The 15,903-nt window shown below is 44.2% G+C and overlaps 1 protein-coding gene across 1 annotated transcript in view; it reads right to left on the minus strand.

The window, feature by feature from the left end:
* Positions 1-3,145: 3,145 nt before the first annotated feature.
* The window catches only part of MB21D2 (Mab-21 domain containing 2), a 59,492-nt gene continuing 46,734 nt past the window's right edge, over positions 3,146-15,903 (minus strand). The window contains exon 2 of the mRNA XM_066325983.1: positions 3,146-6,816. Within this exon, the coding sequence (XP_066182080.1) occupies positions 5,552-6,816 (1,265 nt within the window). The 3' untranslated portion in view covers positions 3,146-5,551. The remainder of the gene's footprint in view (positions 6,817-15,903) is intronic.

The following is a 15,903-nucleotide window of genomic DNA, read 5'->3' on the forward strand; positions in this document are numbered from 1 at the left end:
TTGGCATACGGGAGGCAGGAGAAGGACACAATAGGTCACCAGCCTTTCATAAAAAGTACCCACTCCTTTCTTTGCACAGTGCTGAACAAATCATAAAACCCTCTCCCATCCTGTCAATGTCACGGTAGGACATAAGCAATAGGAGCCCTGGAGACAAAGCCATTAATGAGTGAAGTGCCTAATGTCCTAGGCCAAAGCTATGATTTGTACCCACTGAAGTGGACGAAAGCAGTTCATCTCTCTCCACCTCCCCAAAATAAAGCTAAAACAAAGGAGTCAGAGGGGTTGAGAATCAGGGAGAAAAGTGGCTTTTTGGGCTCAATTTTCACTTTGCACTGGAGCTTGCTTGACTTCAGAATCACATACTGTGTCTTCTGTGTGCTTAGCAAGACTTCAGTCATGTATTTCATACTGATATTCTTAACACAAAAACTGAGGAAAAGACAGGGCTGAGTCAGTTTGAAGAGAGCCTGATGCCCCTGATATGCACCCACATCTCTGGTGAATCAGGCTGTCTGGAGACTGAATGAGAGTGTGTTCCTCTACCACAGAAGGCCAGTAAGATAAAAATAACCCCCAAAAGCCTACATTCAGCCTGGAAGCACAGTGCTGAGCCAGGGACAATGATAATAGGAAAACACAATAGTTCCTCAGAGCAGTCCTAAAATAATAGATTATAAATGGCAAAAGGGGAGGAGAAGGGAGTGAGGGCTATTTTATCACTATTCTAAAAGCATTCAGAGGAAATAAATTTGGATTCACTTGACAGTTCTCAAAAAGCAAAATGTCCTAAATATAATGCTGAATGTCCCTAAACCAAAACATGTCAGCAAGAGTCCCCTGGCCAGGGTGTTCTTATTCCCCCCTCCTCTGGTTTAGCCTTTGCCCCATGATGGTTATTTGCCTTTCTGGAGAGCTTAATCAGGAGCTATTAGAAACAGTGCTCTCTAAGCTGTATAATGTTAAAAGTCCATTAGCTCACCCCAAGCAAGGCTGGCAGGAGGTAGATGATGAACTTGCTGAAGTTGAACAAGCTATTTGCATGCTGAACACTTCTAATCACTGAGCAATGCCAGGAGAATGTGAACATTATTACACTCAGCTGCCCAGCGACCTTTCGAACACAGTCACTTTAGTACAAGACAAAGTGGCAAAATGCATACAGCACTGAACCCACAAAAAGGGACAGATGGATGTTTTTAAGCAATTCTAAGCACTGACTATGCACACCTTTTTCAAAAAAATTCATAAGAAATAATCATTAGCAAAGTCTATCTTCCTTTCCCTCTGCCACAGTCACTTGCATTGTGCATGGGTTGTATCATGCATGGGTTAATAAAATATAAATGTCTGCTTACTTCTGGTGTGACCACAATCAGCTTTTATCCAGCTAAGTACACATACTTTGTTTCAAGCATATTTTCAAGTTTCCCAATGGAATTTATTGTGACTGCCTGTTTCAGTGCCTGTTTAAGTCAATTTTTAGCAGACACAAGCCTGTCTCAGCCCTCCATCATGAGGACACAAAGCTCAGGTGTCCAGCTCAGAACCACCACAGCTGCCAAAAGAAGGTTGCTCTCCACTGGAACAAGGCAATCAGGGAAAGTCCAAGAATCTAGATCAAAATTAGTGCTCTTTGTCACAATGACAACAGAGAAGTCAGACTACTAAAAGCCAGCTCTTTCAGAGGCCTTTGAGGGCTGGCTTCTAATTTGCGCAGTGCATAGCTAAAGTCCTGCTGGTATTTTGCTCCAAAGAGTGACTCTGATGCCCAGTTGTAGTTTTCTGGTTAGAGCACCAACGCTTCTCCAGGCTAAAGTATTGGAATATGTGCAGAAACCAATTTATCACAGCCAGACAAGAGTGACTGAGGCTTCATATAACATGTCTGAAGGAGCACAGACTGCAGGCTTATACAAAGCTCTTGGTCTCTTGTTCCCTTCTACCTTAAAATGAGCTCTCCCAGCACAGCACAAAGAGTAATCCCATTAGCTGATTGTTCTGTCACCTCTGCAGCAGCTCAGGTGTCCCTCTGAAGAAGTGACAGCTTCTTCAGCATCTCCCAGAACTTACAACAACTGGAACCACTCAAACCAGCTGTTTCTCACCCTGTCATACTGGTGGGAAACCCTATGGAATGAGCAAAGGCAAAAGCATGTTCCAAGAGTAGGACCAGAGCCAGGATGCCCAAGAAGGATCACACTGGGAAGTGGAAATGGAGCCTCCTGAAGGGCACTTTTCTTTCCTTCCCACCTTTCTGATGCCTCAAAGCCAGACCTTCTTGGCTGGTATTCCCTCCCTTTTAACCCTGTAGGAGTCAGTAACTCACAGACTCACAAAGGATTCATCTTACATGCCACCAGCCCCTCCCAAACTGTCCCAGTTCTTTTGCAACATCACTCAGGACAGGGGGATGGTCAGAAAGATGGCTAATGGACAAAAGGAAAAGAAAAAAACAAATCTTACCTGCCATAGCAGTGGGTGCAGAACTGAAGCTCCCGTGGAGACACTGGCTCACAACAGTGACTTGCCTCTTCCTGACATCGGGAAGGGAAGATGCCTACATTGCTGGTTTAAGGTAAGTTTCCTCTTCTCCCAGTATTTCTCAGATTGGCCAAGTCTCTAACCCCATGGGGCTGACTGCTCTAAAATACTTGTGTGAATGACTTTCAAGAACTCCCTAACAGGAAAAGCACCATGGTTTCCTTGAAACTTGCAGAGAGAAGTAAAAAGGTCATTGGTATCTAAACCCACGGACTACTTTGAAATCCCACATAGCAACCTCTGCACTTCACAAGTCTGCGCCAGCATATACTCAAAGACAAGAGGGGACAATAGAAAAGGAAGAAAATAGTCTTTTGTGTTCTCTGACGTACAAAACCCTTGTCACCTCACTGGGCTGGCAGCCTGCTTCATTAAGTTAACTATAGTACATGGAGAGGAGCAAATACTAGACAGATACAAATCTACTGCAGATTAAGATTCTATCTCTCTGGAAGACAAATGATGCAGGTAGAGGACATAACATTCTCACAAACCTACCTGGAAAACTGCTTTTCAGTCCAGTAAAATGTCAAGCCTCCATTCCCCCTGGAAAAAAACCCAACATAACCCAACACACAGAATGCAGGAAGAACAAGGTGGATACTTTTCAAAATGTTTTTTAATTAAAACCAAAAAAGGGAGCACACACCAGAGCTTGACATGGGCTAGTCAAACTGCTGGTCACCAGGATGTTGAAATGGCATGAGGAAGGCTCTGTTTCTGCATATCTCAGGAGCAGTGGCACAGACAATGGGACTCCTGGGAGAGTACTCTGCCTGCTAGGCTACTGCTGCTTTGTGCTGAGCAGATTTCTCATGTGGTGATGGGAAACTTCATCCTGCAGCCCAGACTCTTCTTTTAACAAACAGAAGTCCCACAGACTGGGGAAGAAACTGTTTCAACAAATCTGCATTTTCCAAGCACTTTTGGAGAGGATTCCCCATTGTTTCTCCTGCCTTCCCCAAGCAGGTTATAAACAGAGGTTTATATGGAGACTCATCTTTGGCAATAGCCACATGGGTAGGACCCGGTTCTGCTTCTGCTGAAGTCAATCCATGTCCTTCCCCAGACCAAACTGCAGCTGCACCAGGGCTCATGATCAAGAGCCAATTGTGCTTTAAGGTTAAATCCTCGTCCACTCCATCAGGCCAGCAACTTCTGAGAGCTTCTTGTAAGTGTGTACCAGTAAATTCAGGTAAATGAGAAAATCTTGGCTATAGCAATGGGGTGAAGTTTTCAATTATGCCCAAGAGATGGAGGAGCTAAAGTTTTGTTTTAAGACATGACTTGGGCACTAGATCAGGTATTGAAACCTCCTTGCCATCTAATAAAGCAGTTGCCAAAGCTGTTGGTGTGCTGCTCCACCAGCCTGGTTTCTTTACCACAAAGGCTGGGCTGAAAAAGTGACACATTTTTCATACACAATTTTTGTCAGTTAGAATTTACTAGATATGCACCTCATTTGTCTGTCAAATATTTTAAAAATACTTCAACCTGCTCTAATAATCACATTTTAACACATGCATCAAGTTTGGATCAGAACAGCATCTCTGGGATAATCAGTAAGCCCAAATTGCTGATTTAAGGCCTAAATATCAGTCACTGGCCAGCCAGCCACAATAAGTCACTCTATCCTTGAACTCTTGGAATTATTTTTGGCTCAGACTAACCCTTGTTACCATACATCTTACCCTACACACAGAAGAAAAGTGTATGTGTTTTTCAAGGCTACTGTTGCACCACAAGTTTACACACAAACACAACTTTTTGCAAACATGAGACCAGAGTAAGATCTCCCACATCCCAGGGTGAGTCAGAAAGTTCTCAGGAGTCCAGGGAATGGTAACTGCCATAAAGGATCAGGCCTAATACATGCATTAGAGAAGCAAGGAAGCTCCTTTGCTCGAGGTCTGGCTGATTCACTTTGCACATACCACTGCTTTAGCATTACATCCTTATCTAATGGTAAACCTGTTTCAACAACATGCAATACATATTAATGCAATATGCACTGCAACACACAATACGCATCCAAAGAAATATGCCAATGCAAAACTCGGACTGCTCACACATAGCCAGGCTAACAAGGAAGTCTTTTACAAAAGACAATCAAGAAATCACCTGAAACCATGAGACCTGAGGGGTCTCAAGCAATCAGCAATATTGAGACCTAATAACAGATGCTAATTCATGAAAGAAACACAAACAGTGGGACTGAGGTAATGGCAGAGATTTCATTAGTGCAATTACATTTAAAATGGTATGTTCTTTAATAGAATTTAAATAAGGCTTTGAATAATTACACACACTAAAACTAACATTCCATAACCTTATTCCGCATGGAAAAGCAGCAGAAACAACCCTCTGGACTGTACAAGGTCCAATTAATGAATGATTACATTCAAAAAGTAGATCAAAACAGAAACACCTCTTTTCCCAAAAAAGCTGCATCATCATTAAAGTCAGCTTTTTTCCCATAGAATCAGAAACGTGAAGAACAGATGAACTGGGCTTCAGCCCAGCAGATTTGGCCTCATCAAATTACTAGTAGTGCTTTCCAACCCAGTCTCTCCTCATTTCTTTAGGCTGATGGAAGCTCATGGAAAAAGAAGTGAATTTCTGAAGCAACGGAAGGTGTATTATCCTTCTCCTGGCCCAATAATGTACATAAACTATAGAAACTTGGAAAAAAGCCCTACATTACACTGTGGCTTGTGTTTACGATGCATGTCCTCTTTTAGAAACTACTCACAGACAATGGGGCAGGGTAGGTGAAAAAAAAACAAAGCAGCATATGAAATAGTAATATACTGTTCCAAAATCTGCACCACCCTGCAGAACCAGGATTTATAATTTATTCAGATTGTTCTCAACAGATCAAATCTACACTGGATATGTAAAAACCAAGAAACTAAGTCATCAAGGAAAACCAAATGAAAAAACCTGCGCACTGCAAGAGTTTTAAAAAACAAAACCAATTAAAATCCCAAGAAACACTGACGAAAGCTCAGAAAAATTTGTCATCAATTCTGAAGTGGGGCCTTGTGACATCATCTGGATTAATGAAGACAGAGATGGACTTCCCGGGGTTCTCAGTCACTAGCTGTTGCAACTTTTTGGCTAACCGGTCATCGGGCTGGTTGGGGTCCCCTCCATCGGACTGCGGGGAGGGGATGCTGGTGGTGCTACCCCGCCGCTGGAGCTCCAGGGTGAGCCTGTTGGCTGCTTTGACGTGCTCGATGGCAGTCCGGAGGTGCTCGGCAGGGTCGGAGCGCACTGAAGACAGCTTCCGCGCATGGAGCATGACGGTGTCCTCGGACAGGTGCTCCAGCATGTTGCACTGCGGGATGAAGTAGTTAGGGCACATCTTGTTGACCAAGCAGTGCTGGAGATCATCGATGAGACCCAGGAGGAAATGGGCTGCGTAATCCTCCTGGGCCAGGTAGCTGGCTGGAAGCCTGTCACAAGCCCACAGCATCATGCTCCGCAGGTGATATGGACTAATGGCTTTGGGGCGGGACAGCAGTTTGATGATGATGGCTTTGCAGGCCTGGTAGGCTTGCATGAGGCTGCTGGAGATGCACTTTTTCAGCTGCACTTCACTCCTGGCAAATGACAGCCTCCATTCATTGTCCTTCTTCCCCTTGTAGGAACAGGCAGGCACTAAGTAAAACCCACTTATGACTTCCTCCTCTGTGATCTTCCCGTCCCAGAAGTGGTTCTCCATCAGCCAGCTCTGCGCCACAGCTGGCCAGCCTTTGAAGGACACCACAGGGACAATGTCATACAGCATGCGGCTGCTGCCCACCCCCAAAATAATGGATATGATAGTCCCATTCTTTTCTACCTTCTCCACCTTTGGCATCCCTCGCTGAGGCTTTTTCTGGATCTCAGAAAGGACAATGCTAATGGACTCATAGAACCAGTCTGCCACTTTCGTTGGGGAGAAGAAGTAATTGGTAGCCCCATTGATATGGTCCACAATAGTGCAGCAGTCCTTCCATTTGCTGATGGTTCCTTCGTCGAAGAGGCGCAGGCTGAGCCAGGAGTGGCACAGGGCCGAGTGGCGCATGTCCAGCGTCACCGGCTGGTTGCGGTCGTGCAGCTTCAGCGCGGGCACCAGCAGGGTGAAGTCCATGTCATAGTCTGTGCCCCGGGCGTAGACGTTCAGCTCATCCAGGTCGATGTCCACCACACCTTCCCTCACGCCGCCTGACAGCAGCAGGTACTCGTTGGCTACAGGCAGCTTCTGGTCGAGTTTCTGAACCATGCCTGAAAAAGACAGAAAGAGAAGTCCTTTCAAAAAAGACAAACCAATCCAGGATTAAAACCCACTCTATGCCCAGCAGGGGAAAAAAAAGGCAAGCAGAGGTATCTATCACTTTTGGTGTGGCAAAAATATAAATCAGGCCCAGCACTCAGACAACCTTTGGTCTCACTTGACTCAGAGCAGGGCCTTCCCTGCATTCCTGGGAATGTGTGACGTCCATCCTGAACATCACACTGCAAGCAATGGAAAAAAGCAGAAGCCCCTGGTGAAACACAGCAAAGCTACTTCCAGGACTAAATTTTACTTTTCCAACACCTTCTAAACCAGTTTTTCACCATATTGACATTCATTTCCATGGTATCCAAGTGTTTCACCAACACTCCATAGAGAAAAGAGAATATTAATAGACTTGCTGTTCTTATTCTCTCTCTGGTGTAGAAAAAAGCCAGCATCAGGGAGTTGGTTTGTTATGAGTGAATGAATAGCTACAAATGTTAGTTCAAGCAGGTCTGATTTTACAATCTGCTTTACATTTACTGATGAACAAGGCAACATGAACAAAAGAAATGCATCCTTCTCTTATGGGTAAATGGAGTAGGTTAAATGATCAGGCAATTAGAGAAGCCAGCTCTGAAACTGGCTTTTCAAGCTACAGTGACATAAAACATCTGATCAGCTCCCCAGAACACAGACATGAAGACAGATTTTTATTTTCAGCACCAAAACCCAGACACGACATTCACCCTGCAGTGCCCGTACCAGTTGTACAAAGCCAGCTTTTCACCAGGAATTCTATATATACACCCCACTATACTCCGTCCATAGAACACGAACAGCAGACTGAGAAGAGACTCTACACAGAAGCTGAGATATTAGCACCTCATTCAGTGTTCAAATTAGACCTAAAATTGAGCTCTGCATTTCAACTGCTCTGCAGCCTGCTCCTGCTTTCTGGGCTGTTTCATTGCTGGTGTTCCTCTTGTGATTGAATGCTTTTGGTTGCTTCCCAGCTTCAATTCAGCCACCGCACCTCAGCCATGAGGGAACAAAGGCCAGTGGTTCTGAATGGAGATGCTGAAGCTGTTATAAGCACTGCAAAAGGGATAGATATTTACCCTTTACAACTACAAATGCACTAGTTTCTGCTGGCAGGCATTACTGACTCCCACTTCTGTAAGGCAATATAGTTTGTTTGGATCAAGAATGGTCAAGTGGACAACTTCCATTAAAAGGAAGCCAGTCTCATAGAAACAGCAGTGGGAATAACTAGCCAGAGGCATAACAGAGTGAGCCAGAAAGCCGCCAGTCACTCTGTCAGCCCAGAAATCACAAGCAGACACATTAGGAATGTCTTTTACTGAAACAGAAATGATCAGCACTACAGTCTGAGCACCCATCCTGTCATAGTCCCAGTGACTGCAGAACCTTTCCTGAAGTAATGCATCCCTGTAGGATCACAGACACTGCCTGTAGTGAGTGTGTCACCCTAGCAGAGAGCAGCAGCAGCACCCCAAGGCACTGAGGGCTGCACTAGGCTGAGTGGCACTGCAGTGCTTTCAGAGACTCACCTGTCCTCTCCTGCATGCTAGGACAGCAACAAGGAAATGACACCTTCATGCATATAGGTAAGCCCTGACCAGAACAAAAGCTAAAGCTCTGTGGACTCCGATTCCTTGGAAAAGCCACGAAGACTGTAGGAAGAGGCCTCTGTGTTAAGCAGAATGCATCTTGGGGCAATATTGAGTCTACCTGAAACCCCTCATGTGAAATTCCTTGTTAAATACACTTTATCTGTTTCATTCCTTCCAAGAGCACTGGACCCAGTCCATTTTGCTGCACTGAGCTGGGATGATTTTCCTGCCAGGCAAGCAAGGACATAACCCCTTCCATTTCATGCAGCTCCAGAGGCTGCAATAGAAGGAAATAGCTCTAAAGGAGTGCTAAGAAACTCTTCCTGATAAATCCTGGGCTAATCCCATTCTGCGATCTTGCTACACGCTGCCTGTTCATCCTCAAAGGGTAATAACTACGAAAAGCTTCTGTCAACCTCAAAAACATTTTCTGAGGCTTAGACACACAGTGAGCCTGATCTCTGGAGCAGCAAAGTCTCACACAGGCTTCTCTATCCCAGAGGCCAAATATGTAGTAGTCACTCTTTTTCTGTACCCAGAAGGGGTTTTCTAATGGGTACCTAAATTGACGTGACTTCTGCAGACACTACTGACACACTGCCTCTGCATCCTGTCCTTGAACCAGTGCAAGGAGCCTCAGTGCTTTACACCTCTCTTGTAAATTGAGTCCAATACCCACCAAGTAGAGTTTGGATAAATCACATCATAGAGACAGGAAGAAATTATTTTTTTCCCCCCAAGATTAAGGTACTACAAGCCCTTACTGTGGGATATGAAGGATATGAAGGGTTCTGATGGCCCATCCTGCCTCTACACTCAACCAAAATTTCCCACTCAGGACCGTGATCTGCAGCATCTGCCATGCAGACCTGCAGATATTCCTGACACAGGCAAACAGAATGTAACTATCCTACACAAGAAAATCTTCAAACCTATAGCATTCAATAAAGATTGCAGTTCTCTAAATATTTTTAATCTTGAATGATGAAAAATGCTCTGCAGTGGGCCCTTTGCACCAAAACTTCTATCCCAGAGCCTTTGACTGAAAATCACAATTTTTCTAAAGAGATTCCTTGCTACAGAATCTGCTGTTGGATGAGTTGCTCTCCTTGGCCTGAAGAGATCCTTTGTCCTTACATGGGAGTTGATAGTCTAAACCCATTCAACCAATAGCAAGTAGGACTCAAACCCTGCCTTTTGTACACTGTCACTTGATTTCTCCTCTCCAGAACTCTAGACCTACCAGCAGAAGAGAAATATTGAAAAATAGTAAGGAAATGGTTACAGAAAGTGATCTAATACCTCTCTACCTGGCTGGCTGCAGTTTAAATTCAAAGCCTTGAGCTCTGCTTGGCACAGAATTTCCCCTTCAAGTCCCAAACCAGCAACATCTGCAGCTCTGCCACAGAACAAGAGAAGGAATTTTTGCTAACAGATCACAGCAGCATTGCTGATCCAACTGAAGTGGTGGAGCAGGGAGTTGAGATAAAGTCCCCTTGAGGAAAGTATATTTGGAATAGGCATAGAGTGTTCTATAAATAGTCAAGCTGGCCAAATTCAGGATTACCTAAGGCTTTAGGGGTTTGCAGTGTCTTCAAACTGCCCCCCTTGCTCACAAATCTATTTAAAATGTGAAGAGATTTCAAGGAATCCCGTCAGCCAACACTGTGTGGCACACACTACCTTGTCACAAAGCTTTCATCCCAAGTTTCTACAGCCCATGCATGTCCAACAGAAGTAGGTACTCCAGTTCAGCAAGTAAGTGCAAATACAAAGAAAAACATCAAGACTGGTACTCAACCCAAGTACTTGATAGCACAAGTGGGCCATTTGAGCTCTGTTCTTTCCATTTCAGTCCCAGGACCACCTGGGAGGAAAAGGCAATAGAGGTTACAGAAAAACTAATGAAATTTATAGAAGCCCTGTGGAGTTATCTGTAAAGATGAAACCAGAATTTGTAGGGTCAAATACACAAAAAAATTTTTAGCTGAAGGACCAGTTCTCATGGTATCAAAGTAGGTTCACTGATACTTAAGAATCCTCCTGCTGCTACTAGGAGATACACATAATTTGCAGTAGTACCTTGTGTGACACTGAAAAGGTTGTTTGGCAAAGTGAGATATGGATGTACAGTTACCACTTCTTTCTAAAGCACCTTAATGGAGTTCTGCTTTTCTAGACATATAACTAAATTAAGATCTTCCCAAGCTATTAAACTTGGCATTCTAACAGGTAAGTATGCTTGCAAGGATTGTAAGAATCAGGAGCACCACCTGTAGGCCAGGCTTGCTGGTTGGTTTACTAGACATGAATTCAGAGGAACCCAGGTGAGCAAGTGAGTTCTAACAACATTCTTTTGTTGTTTCTTCAGTGTCCAAAAAAACAGGTTTAATTCTACTTCAAGCACTAAGATACAAAGAGAATAAAAACAGAGAAAAGATATTTTACTTTATGTAACACCTACATTTGGGACACATCCTCGAATGAACTGTGACTCTGATGGGGATGACACAATTCTTCCCATTAAAAACAAAACAAAAAGGCAATGCAGCGATGCTTTCTATTCATTACAGAATTTCAGATGAACTGATTTCACACTGCACTGCAGTGTGTGCTTGGATCCACTGCTATTTCATGACTAGCTTTGTGTAAATAAGGAGGAACACACAGATTTGTCTTTGAAGAAACTGATCACAAGAAAAATATGATGTAAAAACTTATTTCTAACATATGCATTTCCTAATTTTGGGTTCCTTCTTGAAATCTTTCTTCCTGATGCTTTAGATGTGCAACCATTGCCACCAAAAGGAAACAGGCAAAACAAGATGCTGTTTGGTTAGACTGACTTGGTCTCATCAAACTGAATGGGGTGACGTTCAGAGCAGACACTGAGTTCAGAGAAGCTTCTGCTGCATGGGAACTGGAGAGAAGTCAGAGAGCAATGGGGTGCTCAGAAAACTTCCACAAAGGAGAATCAGCAGAACCTTGCACAGAGAAGAAGCCTATCACAAGAATTTTTCTGGCAGCCAAGCCAGATCCAGGCACTAAGTGGTGTATGCCCCCCTCAAGTTCCCTGGCAGCCTAGCGAAAAGATAGAAGGAATCTTCCTTATATATGTGACTTGTCCTACAGGGAAAGCTAAGGACCACTCACATGTCCCACTGCCTCCCTCTTTTCTATTGCTTAATCCTTCCACAGGACCTAACATAGCCAAGGATTTTTCCTCACAGGTTCAACCTGTTTGATGCATAACCTTGAGAATGCCTTTTTTTTTTTTTTTTTTTCTATATGAAACCATTACCATCCTGTAAGTCCCAAGACCTAAGGAAGTCTGACCTCTTGGATGATCAGACTGTGGCTGGAATTGCTCAGATGGCACTAACCACACACTAGACGATATTAGCAGAAAACTAATTTGTAAGCTCAGGATCTCTCATGCTGGCCAGGCAATTCTTACCCTTGGCTGCTATGAGAAATTCATGAAAGTCCAGGCTAGTCAAAAATACAAAGAGCTTTTGTCATTTTTTGTAAAGACACTAGACAAGGGCTCTGAGGTTCCTTGACAATTCTGCTGCAAAAAATTCTGTACTGCAGATCCTGCAGTATAGGAATGCTGCTCAAAAGAAAGATTTCTGCAGAGGTCTCCCAGCTATGCCTGAGCAGTGTGTGTTGAATTTCAGAGGCTTCTTTAAGACAGGATGAGAGGCCGCTCTGATGCATCTGGACTGCGCAGATTCTTCTGTTTCCCTTGGTAATTGCAAATCTATTTATGAGCAGCACAAGTTTTTGTTACGCAGGAGAACTGGAAGAGTCAGCTCTTTAGGGGAGTCTTTAGTTACAAAGCACATTTTGAGAGGACTGTTGGCGGAAGCAGGCAGGGGGTGGGAGAAGAGTGGGGAGACTGAACCATGTGATACCAGTTTAGTCAAATATGGGATGTGAGCGAAGGAAGCTGCTGCTTGCAGACTGATACACCAGTGTCCTACTGATTCTGCTCCTTTTAGAAATCTTATGACATGGTGACAGAACACACTGCAGGGAGACAGCACCCCCTCGTAAAATAAATGAGTTTCTTTCTCCAAAGTCTTCTTTAAAAACAATCTTAGAAGTAGTGTCCTAGTTTTTTTTTCCAGTTTTCATGTGTTCTGCTGGAAGCGACCCACCTCACTGAAATTCTGTTTGGCAATGGAAAGGGGTGCTTCATGGTGCAAGGGAAAAAAAAAAAAAAAAAAAGAAAGAAAGAGCTCAGATCCAAAGGGTAAGCCTGTAGAGTGAAGAGTGGTGCTGTCATAAACATCTAAATCCACTCTGGCACCAAAACCAGCAGCAGTGTTTCTGTAGTTATCTGCTTGGCTAAACCAGTCAGGGCTCAGAAAGCACAACAGCAGGAGCAGATCCCTGCTGAAACATCCCTGCTGGAACCAGCATTTTCAGAGGAGGTCCTGCATTGCTGTGCACCTCTGCTCTGGGTAGGAAGGGTTTGAGAGTCAGTTCCAAACTGATGCTGGGTTTCCAGCATGCCAGTCTGCTCATTCAAGAGTCTTATCTCCGGAGTCATATTAGACAAACTAAGATAGGAGTGATGAAAGGTGAAAGCCTACATGGAATATGAACTGCGAATCAAAGAGGTGCTCTAGGGTTTGAAAAATATGGGTGATGAGGTCTGAGAGCAGCTGACAAGCAGAACAGAAGAGAGGACAGAGAGGATAGCTATAAGAACAACTTGCTGCTGCACCCTAGTTAACACTGCACACTGTGTCCATACGGTGCCCATATTTTCAAATGTGCATAAGACACGAAATTCCCTTTGGAAATGGCACAAAATGCCATCTATCCTGGAACTGCAATCCCAGAGAAAAAATATGCCAGGGGACAGATTGTTTTAACAGTTCCACCCTCTGGGACTGAGAGTGCACATTTGTCAAGGGCTACACAGGGTCTAGATGAGCCATTTCTGCTCACACCCCTATGGGCACTGCTAAGTATTTGGCAAGATGTCACACTGGGGGAGACTCACCAGGATCCCTCTCTTGGATCTGCTTACAAGGTAACAGGAGTGGGCACAAACTAGGTTGAGCATCTTGAGTGCAAACATGCAGCTTGCAGGAGAGGCTGTTCTGACCTTGTTTTTCCTAATCCCTTCACTGTTCCTGAGGTCTTTACAAGAGCACAACAACCTCAGTGTGGTACACAGCATGTCCATCTACTGTATGGTGTAGATGGCGTCCTGGCTCAGGCAACTGCTGCTGAGGGCTTTCAGGGGAAGAGCGTTAAGAGTGAGGAAAGTACAGCATAATAACTTTCCCTCTGCAATCTCCAAGCTTTCTCTGGCTTTGCAATTTCTCAAACCAGAGGCAGTATTTGCAGCTTTGTCTTTAATAGCACTGACAGACTTATCTGCTTGGAATGTCTCTCACTGCTTTGTAAATCAGTTATATTTTTGTTATAGTCAGTGCCTTGCAGCACTGTTTCACAAAGCACATGTGTCAAAAGGATTTCCTTTTGCTAGCTTGCTAGGAAATTAGGAAAATCACCTAACCATGGCACCTCCCATAGATCACTGAAGATCTTACATAGCTTCATCACGCATCTTTCTTCCACATTGAAAAAGACAACTTATTTAAATTTTGTTTAGCTGACTGTCCTCACCTGCAATTGTGTGGGCCCTGGTATTGCTACACTCATGTGAAATGAGGTTGTTAACACTGCATGACACATGAAAAGGTGAATTCTGGGTGAACACCTTCACAGTCCTCTGGGAAATACCTCAGCAGCTTTGCTTGCTACATTAGCCCCACTCCACTGCAGGTTTGCTCAATGTAAGAGAGTCCTCCTCCCCAAAATTTAATTTCACCTTCAGGATGCTCCCCTTGCAAAAGCCAACAACAATCCCATCATTTTACAAGGGGTGTTGCTGACATTGCAAAAGAACTGTGGAAGCAGGACAGAGTAAGGTTTTGGATACTGCACAAGGGAACAAAGTCCCCATCCTCCCTCAGGCTCTTGTCCCAATCTGACAAGTCAGCACCAGGTGCCTCACAGAAAACACGTGGCAGCTCTCCACTGATGAGCAAAGCCATTCCCCCTCAGAGCTGGGAACACATTCTCCTCTCACTCCAGTCAGCCACAGGGCCACAAGAACATGTCAGGCAGAACTTGACTCCAAGGCTGCAAAAGCACTTTGGGCTCCTCTGGGACGGTTTTGTGTTCTCAGTTACTGTCTGGTATCTTTTGCCCATCCTGAAAGGGCTAAGTTGTCACATAACTTTGTGTTCTGGTGCCAGTGGGCTGTGCACAGAGGAATGCCACCACACTCTCACATCCTCTAAATAACATAAGAGCCTCCACTGTAAATGCACTTTGAGCTGTTCTACCAAGCCTCCTGCTTACAGTTATCCAACACACGAGAAATTCTCTCCCCAGCTGCTAAGTTACCAGCTTGGTTTTAACCAGTTCCTTTAGTAGTTGTTTTCTACAAAGGTAAGTCACAGCCAAGACAAATCACAGCACCATTTCTTATGAACTGGGACTGAGCTAACACAGCTTATCCTCAGGGCCTGCCTTTTCTGTAATAACAGCTCTACCTTCCTGCAGAGCAGCATATTTGTCCTTGACTCAACAATTCTTCACTAAATAATCCAGAAAAGCTAAGCTTACATGTGGAGTACACATGGTGACTAACAGCCATCAAGTAGTTGATGAATAACCACAAAACTGTAATTCACATCCTTGATTTTCCCTTAAAATCCACTGAACTTGGCTCCTGGGGTCAATGACATGATCAGAATGGCATCCCATTCAATTGCTTTCATTCTCTTAATCTACCAATAACAAAATCTATTTAGGTTTATACAAAGGGGCAGGTCAGAAAAAGAGGGAATGAAGGATGATTCTAGGAAACCAGCCAAACACCAAAAGACTGCTGGAAATCCTGAGTTCTCTGAGTACTGAAGAGGAAAGCAGGTGTCTTCAGAAGCCTTTCTGAGCCACTTAGTGAAGAAAATTGCATGAATGGAATCTTCTCTCCAGCCATTAGATGGTATCCAAACACCGGGAGAAGACAAGACAGGCCAAATATGGCTGAGACCACCAACGCCAGAAGTACAATATAATTTTTCTCTTGCACGTAAGCATGGATTGGACTAGCAAGATGAGGCAGGAAATGCACATCCTTGTCAGAGAGTGCTGAAGTCAAAAAGGCTTTAACAATACAGCTATGTCTGAGATCATGAAGCTAACTAAGAGAAAGCTTTCCAGCAGTATTAACCAACTTCCCACCCAACACTGAGAACATGGCCAAAGCCATGCGGAGCTGGATCAAGTCATCTATAGGAGATGCTTTTGCCAAAGCCCCATCTACAGCATCAGCTGTATGAAAACTGCCGGTTGGCTTTGACATTCATGCAAAATTCCTCTTCATCCACATCACCAGGAGAATTTGATACAGGCCAAATATGT

This window comes from Sylvia atricapilla, chromosome 10 (assembly GCF_009819655.1).
Source record: "Sylvia atricapilla isolate bSylAtr1 chromosome 10, bSylAtr1.pri, whole genome shotgun sequence".
NCBI classification, from domain to species: domain Eukaryota; kingdom Metazoa; phylum Chordata; class Aves; order Passeriformes; family Sylviidae; genus Sylvia; species Sylvia atricapilla.